At 43.6% G+C, this 13,608-nt stretch overlaps 1 protein-coding gene across 1 annotated transcript in view; it reads right to left on the bottom strand.

The window, feature by feature from the left end:
• The window catches only part of LOC138581135 (fer-1-like protein 4), a 1,598,034-nt gene that overhangs the window by 205,915 nt on the left and 1,378,511 nt on the right, over nt 1–13,608 (bottom strand). Inside the window, exon 39 of the mRNA XM_069652231.1 lies at nt 2,016–2,197. Within this exon, the coding sequence (XP_069508332.1) occupies nt 2,016–2,197 (182 nt within the window). The remainder of the gene's footprint in view (nt 1–2,015; nt 2,198–13,608) is intronic.

The raw sequence follows: 13,608 nt of genomic DNA on the forward strand, positions 1-13,608 counted from the left end.
ATGTGAAAAATGTTGCTGATTTGTGTAATCCATCACAGGGAGTAAATTAGTTTTTAGCAAATCTGGAAGGATATGCAGTAGAACCACCCGTTAAAATGTCTGAGGCCAAATCTAGAGGGGTAGGTCACTCTGCTGTGGGTGTTTGGGGCCACTCATCAAATGCCACTGAAAACACTTTTTCAAATATGTAGGTACAGCACTATACATAGCTTTATGAGTTAATCTTAGTCTCTTGAAATGAATGTGACCTTCTACCAGAAGCCAATCTCATTTTTTAGTATTGGTGGAAAATGTTTATGTTTTGAGGATCTAACGACAATCCTGCGAGTGGTATTCTATAATACTTGCAGCTGGTTTAGGGTGATTGATTGATACCTTCACAAAGTGCACCACAGTAGTGCAATTTAGTACCAATAACAGCATGAGCGATGGTACTACAGTGAGTAGGAGGTAGCAGAAGTTGTACTTGTCCGAGCAGAATAGTTGATTCAACTTAATATATTGTTCACTTGAATGTTACCAGATAAAATGGAATAAAAAATTACACCTAATGTTTTAACCTTCTTTAATATTCGAATCCTATGGCTGCACAGCATAATCTCTCCGTACAAAAGAGAATATTTATGCATGGCTTGCACCAGAGAGACCACAAGAAGCTCAGTTTTCTCTTAGTTTAGGACTAACCAATTTTTTCTCATCTATTTTTCTACCAAGCTGACAATGTGGATGTGCATGATACTGGCTTCATAATCATTTCCTTTAAGAAACTTGATTTGCGTGTCTTCTGTGTGATTAAGAAGTAAATCATGTAGTGGCTTGATATAGATTTTGAAGTAGAGTGGGGACACCAGGCACTCTGCAGAACCCACAACAACTAGCTTTCGTTCAGGATCAAATTGCCCAATTCGTCCCATAGATGGTCTACTTTCCCGGAAGTATTTCATACAGTTCACAGCATCATCTGACACTGCTACCACTACAGATTGAGCAATACCGAGTGATCAAGAGTATCCAAGGTAGCTGACAAATCCAGTCACATAAGTAATCCTATGCTACCGTCCTCAAGAAATTGTAGTAGATTTTCCTTCACATCTAGTAGGGCTAACTCTACTGGGGCAAACAAAACAGATTTCTGATCCCCTATGCAATGAGTATCATCCAAAAACACCCAATGTTGTCAGACTGCCTTTATTTCCATTCATTTCTATGAAATGCTCCGCTCCAGGACTAAAGAATGAATGATGGCTGCGCTGCCATCGTGCATTAGTTCATGGAAGTGCTGAACGCTGTAAATCTTGTAAGTTGTTTATGGCTGTCATACCTGACTGAGAAGCATTTGTGATGGTGGGAGGGCCACAAAAGGGGTAGAAGCCAGCATGTGTTTGTCTTCCCGGTAAGGATGGTCCTCAACTGGCTACTGGGGGCAGGCAGCAGCCAATTCATGTAGATGTTAAGGAGCACAGGGGTTACGAGGAGCAGGATGGAACAGAAGAACATGCCCTCATCGTGGGTTGGTTACTTGATGATAACATCATTTCTGATTTGTGGTACCGCTTTGGTAATGTACTTGCTACCATACCACACCAACCTGATTGAAAACCATTGAATGTTAAACGCATTAACCTCAACTATAGACTAACTGCCACCCAGCCACCTGCTCTGATTCTGCTATGGCAGCTTCTGACTTAACGGTCCAACCTTTTTTATATTTTGTTTTACCTGCAACCTGACACTAGATGGTTTTTTGTGATTACACCATATGTTACACGCACTGGTATATACAAATGCAGGTTAGAAAATAGAAAGGGCATTATACCCTAGTGTATTCATGTCTTGTGTTTCTATTTGTTCCACTACATTTCTAAACATCTCAGGGAGTGTTTTTCTCACTATTCCTTACAGATATAAATCGAGAGTGCGTAAATGCATGCACCAGAGTATACCAAGAGTACGAGAAAAAGATTGCATTGGAATTTGTATCTTATGCACGTGTTACTCTACTACCGTAAACATACCTGTGCAAGTCCTGGGCTATCACTGTTGTAAAGAGAACGTACTTCCACGTGCTCAGGAACCAGATTACGCCCATATCCCGGCATTTCTTCCCAGTGCTGGAGAACGTACAACGCTTTCTGCTCATCATACGCTGACCAATTTTCATCTTCAGGCTCCTTCTTCTTATCCTTTGTGAAAGCCTCTGTAAGTCAAGAGAGCACTTCCATTGCATCAGTGGGTCTACGTTTTGTTTGTTGCTATATCTATACAAGAAAACATAATAGGAGCCGTTTTCTAGAAAATGCAAATTACACGCAGGTAACCACAAATGTTTGCATTTGTGTGCTGTTGGGTCTCGTGTGCAATTTTAAACATTCACAAAGCGGAATGGAAAAAAGAAGAATAAAACCAGGGGTATTTCCTTGTACTCTTTGCTTTTCCTGTCCGTCTGTGAAAAAATAAACGCTGCTAGCAAATTACTCTTGCAGGCACCATTTATTATCTGATCTTTACCAAACGCTGAAGCATGACGGATATACCTGCATGAAAATCTCAGTGAGGGCTAAAATTAAGTGCACTGACAAGACAGGGGAGGTCAGCGTAGCAGAGGCCGTATCGCTGCTATATGCTCCTCCTCTGCCTTACCAGAGCATGAACATGGGGTACAGTGGGAAATGGAGGCGTAAAAGCATAACACCTTCTTTTACACTTCCATTTCCTACACTGCCGTATGTAAAATGAGGCTGTGAATTAAAGGTAATTATTTATTTGATTGGACAAACAAGTGAGTACCATGGATTGAATAGAACATTACCTTTTGAAACCAAAGCGGTCCCTTCAACACATATACGCATCCGAAAATAACAGTGAGGTCAGTTTCCAGCCTTCGTATTCTACCAGATTAATACATATTCTGTTGATGCAATAAAGCATTCGTAACTACATGAACTACCTAGTACAGAATTTTAAGATTAATAAGGTAGCTCTCTTTTAAAACTGGAATCAAATCTTACAATATGTAACAGTAAAGAAGAAAAAAAGATATTGGAACAAAGCAACAGACTTAGTTTTGCAAGAAAGATTCGTACAAAAACTATGCTGAATTTACACATTTAAAATTAATTTGATTGGCTTAATAGCTGAAAATAAAACAAGTTCCAAATTCCATACATATGACTATACAATGAATTCAATGTTCTCTTACATTTGGTAACCAAATAGACTTTTTAGCACAGCCTTAAAGAGTCCAGTATATCTGCCAAAAATAGCCTCACATTAAATCTCAACCAGGAAGCTCAGGCCTGGCTTCTTCTTCCGGTCAAGCAAGCAAATATCTAAGGGCCACATGCAGAGGTAAAACCTTTATTGGCCAAACCATGGTAGAGTACACTAAAGCTTGAGCCCTGAAGATGCTTCTCTTCATTCCATAATTACTAAAGATGGCTTTTCCCTCCCTTCATCCATGTACTGTGATCCGATGTCAGGCTGTGCATTGAATATACCAGGTCAGGACAAGTGGCCAAGAACCACAACTGCAGAAGCCACACGTTCAAATAAACCCAACTTCTTACCAGCATCTGAAAATTACACTACCAGCCGTGTCTGGCTGCAATGACCCTAAAATATCTTGACCATCCAAGCAGATTTGACATTACGTTGGTTAAACGGCCTTACAATTATCTTGGGATGAAATGTCATCACCATAATAAATTAATGTTAATGTTTTCATGGTAAAGCCTGCAAAAGCAATGTCGCAGGTTAATAAACTTTGCATTGCATTCCGCCATATGTTCATCGTTATGCTACACCCTTAACAACATCAGTTATTTGTGTGCTTCATATATTTAAATAATATCTACCTGTGTGCATAATACTATGTTGCCTAACGTGCCGGGGTAAGCTAGTTATGACTTCCCGCATCCACTTAATTTTAGGAGTTTTGTTGCATTAAATCTGCACAACTTAACTGCACCTTAATTAAGGTCTTTTCAGTGAATATCAAGTGTTTTGCTATACCATCGTTTTTTTACAGTCCACTGTACATGTCCCCCCAATATGGAGAAGTGCCGGGGGTCAGGGGGGAAGGATGGGCAAGTGCAGGGCATGAAATCGATGCAACAAGTAGGGCCGCCAAGAGGTGGCAAGTGCATGTGTTAAAAGTGCTGACAACAGGTGTCTAATAAGTGCAGGAAAGGGGATTGTAGGGTTACAGATACAGACCACAAGTGCAGGATATGCCAGGAGGCAGTGCAGGTGTGCAACTCGGCAGACAGGGACCCGGGCCCGGGTTCAGAGGTGTTAGGCAGAAACCTGTGCAGTTCCCTCTGGGACCACTGCAAAAGATTTAGGACTACAGGTGTTTGGCAGTAAACCCACTTGGTAGCAGTCTGTACCACACAGATTCACTTGGTAGCTGTGGCTGAGCAGTCAGACATCCCTCAATAAGAGTTAGGCAGTATACAGAGTAGTCACAATAGGTCAAGAGAACAAAGTAGAACAAGTAAACACTGACCAGGGCTTGTTGTAAAAGAGATATAAATATTTATTTAAAAACCACATCTAGAAAAACACACAGGCACTAATAGTAAGCAATTCAAAAACACGGTCACCAAAATATATACACTCCCTTAAAAGAATATTAGACAAGTCTTAAGTAGAGCCCCACTTATTTTCAGACAGCTGTGAGCGCTTAACGTAGATGGCACTCTAATAACTCGTTTTAAAAAGGGAGAGAAAAACAGAGAATAAACTGAAACAGATCCCAACACTTTTTCATGAACACACAAGAGAGGAAGGCAAAGTAACACCGTGAATTCAGAGTCAGTAAGCCGGATCTGCTTTAAGAGGATCAAAACGAAATGTGTTCAAGGTCACACCGTTGCAGTGCACAAAAGTCTTGTAACGGTTCAAAAAGGAGTTGGACCAAAGAAAGGGACCAGTTAGAGGGTCAAGGCGGCCAGCCTAGTCCAGAAGGTTAAGGGGTTATTATTACCTTGTAGCAATCTTTAGAAAGGGAGGCCTGGCGGACACGGTACCTTAAAGTGGTGAGAATACTGCAGCGGGGACAGTTGTTCCTGGCAGCGGATGCAAGTCGGTGCTTCGTCCGGGGGAAGAGAAGATCTCGTCGGGGAGGAAGACAGGAGTCCGTTGCACTGCCAGGGAAGAAACCAGCCGCAGAGTTTCTCCGGTACAAGGAGCGGTCCGTTGATTCGCGGTTCAGTGGTGAGTGGCTATCCGGCCGCTGGGGTGCTTGGCACAGGTAGTTCGACCACAAACCGGTCTGGGGTGCGAAGAAAGAAGGTAAACTGGTTGTGCCCACGAGTCAGGGGAAGAAGCCTCTCCAGCCGGGAGATCTTCTCTGTCGTCGGGAAGTGGTGAGTCAGTTCCGCAGGGCTCAACCGGTGGTGTCGTCCTAGTATGTCGGCTCAGCTTCTCCCTCGTTGGATTCTCAGGTCCTGTGGCGACTTCTCAAGTTCCAGTCCCCAAAGCCCTGCTTTTATGCAGCATACCCCCATTCACTCAGCCTAGCTGTCAATCAAACATGCTAAGTGGTGAGCCGGCCGGCTCACCACTTGGGCCAATCACACAAGAGTGCAACTTGAGTTACCAAGGTAACTCAGTCCAGGGTGCCTAAACCCCCTCCCACACCCCCTGTGGTACCCAGACAGAGTGGCACCACTTTTGGAGGCTTCTGTGGAGAAGCCCGCCAAAAAGTGGAACAAAGGGCTCGACTTGGGTTGGAGTCACAGAAGAGAACACAAACGCCATTTTAGAATCGAGTCCTGGCAAAAAAATACCAACCGGCGAATTAATATTAATTAAATAAACCGGCGGTATGTTCGAGGCTATGATAATTAAATAATTAAAGTTGGTAGCCTCGAAAAATGGGAAAATCCCATAGGGAAATATTCGTGGTCGAATATAAAAAGTAGTTTCCACTGCCACCAGCCAAAACTCGATCAGGGGGGACGGAGACGTGCCCCCTCGACTAACAGACCCCGGGGCAATCGAATTGCCCCGACCAGTACGCCCACAATATGATGGTTTGTACTTGTTTCTGTTAATAATTTGGGACTAGTAAAGCCAATGGTGACTTTACATGCCCTGGGAGACAGTAGTCAGTGCCAGAGTATGCAGTCTATGGTGGGGTGTCACTATGACACCCCTGTGTTACTGCACGGAGGGTGCTGTGTAACACACATAGTAAAAACACATGAGACCCTATGGAGTAAAGGACCCCATAGCCCATAAAACACATTAACAGTCAAAGGAACACCATAAACATGTCCAAGAGTGGGAGAAAAAGAGTCTCACTCTTGGCAGGAGAAAAAAACAAACTCCAGAAATCCAGCAAAGCTGCTGGGGGACTCACTAGGTTAGGAAATTCAGCCTAAAGAGAGAATTCTCCCTAACAAGAGGGTAGCCATGTGACCAGTGCAGTATCAGACAGGAGATCACTAGGGGAGAGGAAGAGAGAAGGCAGAATCAAAGAGGAAGATCTTAAGGTGCTTTCGGAACCGGAGATGGTTCTGCTCAAGTTTCAGAGAGGCAGGGGGGCTGTTCCAAATGGAGGTGTCAGCCGAAGAAAGAGATTTGCCCCCAACTCGTTGCTTGGAGAAGCGACTGACCCATAAGGAGGTGGAGGAGCGAAGAGCTTGAGTAGGAAGATATTTCTGGAGAGAGAGAGTTGGAGGTATTGCGGTGCCAGGCACCAGAAGGCCTTGTGGACAATGCAGAGGGTCTTGAACTTGATCCTTGCTGCCGCTGGGAGCCAATGGAGAGATTTCAGGGCTGGAGAGATACGATCCCTGGGCTTGAGGCTAAGGACAAGCACAGCAGTCCTTAAGTGTGTGGTTTCAGACGTGAAGGAGAGTTACTGCGTGTAACATTGAAGCTTCACCTGAATAGTCTCATAGAATGCACAAGGAAGTTAGATGCCCTCAAAAAAGTATAATTGACCCTTGCGCCACAGTCTCTGAAGTTAGCGCCTCTCCCAACAATTGAAGGGTTAGCCCATCCACTGCCCCCCAATTTTTATCCTTGATGCCACCCTGACTCCCACACCCAAAACACATTTCTCTGGGATCTCTTTGAGCTAGATCTGTGCTTTAAAGGGATGTTGAGGTTGTTTCTAATCAGTCTTCTGAACAGTAATGGCGTAAATGCAGTTGTAAAACTGTAAAATAGCTCTTGTCAAAATAAAAAGGTCTAAACCAAATTTGCCTTCAGCCAGCCGCTTGATTAAAAAGCAATATGCGTGCCCTTGCATCTGTTCCATCAATGAATTCCTCCTTGGGAGACTAGTGCCTCTACGAGTGCTGTCAGCTGTCGAAATTCCGTGCTGCATTGCCACTCTCTTTGACCATTTGTTTCAAATAATTTCCCAGCGGACATACAGGAGGGACAAAAGGCTGGATCAGCTGTGTGCTCGGGCGAACAAACGATTTTGCATCAATATAATTGGCTTAGGCCTGTAAGCCCTGGCTGGCCCGCTACCTGGAAGCGCAAATAAGCAGTGGGGGCGCGCACACTCAAGGAGTACCTCTAAGAGTGGTGTCGGCTGTCTGCACATCTTCGCATGGAAGTGCCAATCTGTTTAGTCTTCATGTAATCAGTGGGACTCAATACACTTTACCACTTAAAATCTGTTGGCATTGGCACATCCCTACTAAGGAACCCTTTGTAACATTCCACCCCTCAGCCATAAACTATATTATGGTGAAGGCTAAAATACTGCCAAAAAAAGCTAAACTTTGACTAGAACTGGACTGCGTAATAGCATGCTAAGGGGGCAAGCAGCCGCGGAGTCCAGTTGATACGGTAAGAGGGACAAAGGGAATATCCCTTGTGAAAAGGGATAAGTAAGATACGGCTGTAACGGAAAATGGCCAGTGCCCCCCTCAAGTGCCAATTACGGACCATTTTACGGCTATCACTAAGTCCGATCCATCCCCCAGCCTTGAGCCGCGTGCTGCAGCTTAAGGGGCTAGGTAATGTCACTATGCTGGAAGTACAGACGCATCCCCAATAATAGCAATATTATTGGCAGACCAGATGAGTTTGAAAAAGGTGGCTTGAGTTCCCCAGTGTCAATAGACAATAATGGATCACTACTTAAAATGTGCCATAACATTAAACGGAATTCTATGGGGCAAGGTACAGCGCGTAGCAGTAACCTCATTGGAGGAATTCTGTCACAAGTCCAGACCTTACTGCACTGGCAGCTTGCATGGAGTATTCAGGTGACGAAAGTAAAGACAGCAATGAATATGAAAGCTCATATAGTGAGTTAGGTCCCGGGTCTAAGGAAGCCACCCTTACATTGATAGATACAGTACTAACAAAAATAGAGACACTATTCCTTCTGGGTTCATCTTTAGCAGCAAATCAACAGGAACTAAATGTACTGACTATAAAAGTGGTGGAACATATGCAAAAACGACCCATGTTGATCGAGAAAGTCACAACAGAAGGCATAGACACAAAAATTGGAAACCAACCGGAGACAAATGGGTCACGTGGGGGTAAAATCAAATACAGATGCCCTGGCAGTTAGTCTGTCCAAGGACAGGGCCTGGGGAAAGGCCAAGGCCTCCGAGACCGATACTTCATCAATATAGCTAGAAGCTTCTGTGACTGTTGCTGCATGCAACGAAGAGGATGCGCTGGAGGTGCTCTGTGCCGAAATCTCAATGATGAAACACTCGGAAGCAACAAGATTTAAGAGTGAAGTACAACAAGGCAAACATGACTATGAGTTTGGTACACCAAAAGTAGTAACAGCCATAACATTGCCAACCAGACCACAGAAAGGCCAAAAGGACCAGTATTGCAAAGGGCGTAGCAAAGGGGGAGAAAGCTTTGGCCGCCCCTAGGCTGTACGCAAAAGGCACAGGGGGACGGCACTAACAGACATATGAAACTCAGAGGCACCATGGACAAATGGACCAGAGCGAGAAATTACCCCTTGACATCTAAAACATTAATCTCGCCGAATAAGGTTGGCCAAAAGGCTGTTAGCACCTTAACCTTGAAAAGCCTGCTGCCACCCAATATCAAGAGCTGCATGCATTTACACAAAATGACAAGACAAGTGTATATACCAAAAACTGTGCTTATGGAAATGAAGGTAAAGCAGAATGGGCAAGTTGGAGGTGGACAGTATGCAAGGCGGCCAGGTGGCTTAAACAGCCCTGATACACTGCTGTTGAGTTCTTTAGTAAAAATTGAGGAAATATCGCCAACTTGGAACAGCCCTTTTTTGAATCGAGTAAAATTGCTGGACTTGTTGGCGAATATCCCGGACCTGGCCAGGATAAGTACAAGAGACCTCCTGCAAATAGCACTCCCGAAATATAACAGTGACACGAATTGTGCTGGGAAGGATTTGCATCACCTGTGGTGGTATCATTACTGTACTCTAATGTAGATATCCTATGGAGCTGGGGCTTTCAACTGACTGTCATTGTGGGTGTCCCCCCACGGGAGAAATATGATGGAATGAGACTGGCAGCAAAGGGGGAACTAGGGAGTCAGAAAGAACGCTGGCTGCTGGCAAATGGAAGACTCTATAGTGCCCCTCCATCTGCTAGCCTGCATACCATGACATCAAAGGTTGGGGATGAGACAATACAGGAAAGTCAAGAAAGAGGATATATAGGAGGCCCCGGATATATGTGCGACCTGGGTTCCTGATCTTACAGCATTGCAAGTTGGAACACTAGGGGGTACAGTAACCTTATCCAGAAAGAGGGCTTGATGCCCCAGTTAGCCATGCATGAAATATTCCTACTGCAAGAAAACTGGCTTAACGCTGCCTTGCATGTGGATGGCTTCCACATGTACCAGGTAATGGCAGAGAGAGAGGTGTGAAGGGCCGCCCTTATGGGCTCTTGAGTATAGGTTTTAGACAGGACATTGAATCAAGACAGGTGGCACTCCACCCTGGTTGCAAATGCAATGCAAGCCATTGAATTAAGGTGGGGGAATAAACATCACATGGGTAAAATGCTACTGATAAACATTCATATCCCACCAGATGTACAGCTTCTAGAGCCAATACATTATCTCTAAGTGGATTTATTTTTAGACTGAGGGAAAGACAATGAAAGTCAACAAATTCTCCTGGCTGGAGACTTAAATGCACGCTGCTTAGATGGGCAGGAATGCACAGCTTTCAGACATGTAGCGAAGAGAAGTGACATGCTGCAAAAAGTCGGCAATATTAAGGGAGATCAGTGGGTACATGGGGCTTAACACTTGTAAATGGCTGAGTTAGAGGGGATCGACCGGGGCAATACACATGGGCACAAAACAATCATAGGGCCACACTGAATTACTTCTTTGGTAATAATGAATGCCTAGAAGGGGTCTCTGATCTAAGTGTGACCCGGAACCACCATAGTGACCATGCTATCTTGTCCCTGACAATTCAAAGACCGGATACAGAAGTTGCCCCAAGATTCTGTGCAGGTATACAGACCAATTGTGCAGGCAACCGTATCTGCTGGACCACCGGGCATGTCCAAAAGGCAAACACCTTACTTGGGCAAACATTAGTTGGGGACCCATGCCTAGTGTATAGACTTAGTGGCAACCAGAACAATGGCTGCACAGCCTAGCGGCCAAAACAGGGACCTTTACAACCGGGAAACTGTTTGCAGTGGACAAGCAGGTTCAGGGGTATGACCCCAAAAAACGGGATGCAAAAAGAGAAATAGCCTGAGAGCCATTCGGATGGCAAAATATGACCATAGTGAGCAGACCTATCGTGTAAGGGCAACCATCTGTAATTATAAACGCTGGTTTATAATTACAGCAAAGGAGACTGTCAATTAAAAACAGACAGTGGCAGAATATAATTGGACTGCTCAAAAGAAGGAAAAGCAAAGAAACAGACTTTAAACCCAATCAAGGAACAGATGTGGATAGTTCACCTTATGGAAAAGGAGAGGAACAATGTTAAGACGTTTTTCCCACGGGCCTGGCTGCTAAAATATCACACAGGCTGCTATAGAAGAAAAGATCGATAAACTAAGCAGCTCCAGGGCACCAGGCCCTCATAGCTTAGCCAGCACAGTACTGAAACACGACCTAAGTCGGTGGGCTGAGATCTTGGAGGCCCTGTTCAGGAAAGTATGGGAGTCACAGGCGATCCCGTCTTCGTGGCAGCAATCGATCCTGCTGCCCGTCTTTAAAAAAGGTGATTGTTTGACCCCAGAAAACTATAGGTTATTGTCCTTATTGGACGTGGCGGGTAAGTTATTCTCGTCCTTTGTACTGAGCATACTACAGAGATGGGTAGATGAAAGGAAGATATTGCAATTCGTCCAGATGGGCTTCCGACCGGGCAGCTCGACCACCCATAATCTAGGGATCCTGGACGCGCTCATAACTAGGGCAGCAGACCAGGGTGGGGCTCCATTGTGCATATTATTTGTTAACTTTCAGGATGCATTTGACCATAAAGATCGAACTAAACTCTGCAGTAAAATTGAAGCAGGGGGATGCCCCACATGGTTGGTATCGATATTAAAGGGATTGCATCATGACACGGGGGCCAGAGTGAGACTGGATGATACAGGCAACGTATCAGCTAGGTTCATGATAAGCAGGGGGGTCAACCAGGGCTGTATTATGGCTCCTATGCTGTATAACCTATATATGGCAGACCTCCCCCAAAAACTCTTAACAAATGTTGGTTGCTGCCCTAGAATAGGAGGGGTCCCCATACCCTGCATGCTATATGGCGACGATTTGGTGTTAATCATACATACAGTGGAGCAAAGGAGATGTTTGAGAATTTGACAAAATATGCAGCTGAAAATGAGTTGGTCATTAATATGGATAAAACAAAGGTCATGGCTATAACACCAAAAAATGTAAACCGGTTGACTTTCTCTACAAGCTTGGGCAATCTGGCTTATGTGGACAAATATCCCTACTTAGGACTATTGATGAGTGCAAAACATAATTATGCACATATTATTGAAGCTAAGCAAAATAAGGCATATCGTCAAACACACCTAATAGCCGAATTTACGAATCAGTCGGCTGGGTAAACCTTTGAGGGTATACTTATGCTTTATAAGCAAAGTTATTGCCCGGCTATTCTATATGGCCTGGAAGCCCTAGCCTGGAGAGACTTGAGTTGGTTAGACAAGCTGGAGGGGCAGTTTTGGAGAAAGGTTTTAAGATGCTCTCCTTCGACCCCCATAGAATACTTTAGGCTCGAACTGGGGTTATTATCATTGAAGGCGCATTTATGGAAGAGACAGGGCGTCTTGCATTTGAGAGCTAAATCAAATCCAAAATGCGCATTATTGAAGACTGATGCCGGAGACAGGCGTCGAGACCTCAATATCTGCAGCAGGAGATTCCATTGATTGATTGGTATTTTATTTTTTATAAAATAATAGCAGCAAGAGATTCCATCAGGAACTAGATACATTATATGACAATATAAATTGGCACCAGAACTTCGAGAGGGGCACACATTTTGCTACTAGACAAGCCTTATTTATTAGAAAACTTGAACCGTGAGACTGGACCAACAATCACACTAGGTTATTGTCACTGAGATCATACAAATATATCGCAAAAGGGACACATAGGTTCTTGGATACACAGGGCTATTTAAAACAGTGCCCCAATCTGGATGTGCGTAGTTTAAGATTTAAGTTATGTATAAACCAGCTACCCCTGATGGTTTTAAGGGGGCACATACTAAAATTCCCCTGGGGCAAAGGATATGCCAGGTTTCTGGGTTATGTGGGAAAGTTGAGACTCCAAGACACGTTCTAACATAATGGAAAGTCTTGGGCCCAACCTACATGACCTTATTGGGTAACTATGTACACGACTATTATGCAATTAAGAGTGAGACTTTTTGGACATATTGCCTGAATAGCGATTGAGAACAGCTACATATAGAATTATACTGGGTCTGGCGGCATTTTGTGAAAACCTGAAAACAATTAGGGGCATTTTGTGATTTAAAATAACCACTGCAATGGTGCAAATCACTGTTATATCAGTACTACCTATGTTGCCTCTGCTATTGCAAAATAGACCTAAACGTCAGTGTGTCTCTCTAATATATGGGCAAATGGTGATATAACAAATGAGATACTAGGAAAACTATTGCAATGATTTATAGGCATATATTTTGAGTTAATAATGTTTAATTTTTATATAAGAATGATTTACATTGCTTTTAACAGTGTATTGGCAATGGTTTTAATAGGATTGTGGGCCCCTTGGTCGAAAGAATGAAACAATGAAAGTAAGAAATGATATTACAATGGAATTGTTATTGGTATTAAATATGTACTGGAAATATTAGTGGACTGTATGTCCCAGTATTATATTGTACTGTATTGCATTATATTTTAGATTGTTTTATCTGTAGTTAAAAGTTGTACACTTTAAACTTAAGAATCAAACAATAAAATAAAATAAAAAATTAAAACAAGCCTTGGCAAAGCCAACAGTGTTGGTTCGTGTATATGCATTAGCTAGGTATTTCGCAGGCACTGTAATAATAACCCCAGGTACTAAGACGAGTTTCCAGATGGTGCAGTCTTTTGACGGGGTAGTAACATTATGCCAGTG

This window comes from Ambystoma mexicanum, chromosome 3p (assembly GCF_040938575.1).
Source record: "Ambystoma mexicanum isolate Mex_15411 chromosome 3p, UKY_AmexF1_1, whole genome shotgun sequence".
NCBI lineage: Eukaryota > Metazoa > Chordata > Amphibia > Caudata > Ambystomatidae > Ambystoma > Ambystoma mexicanum.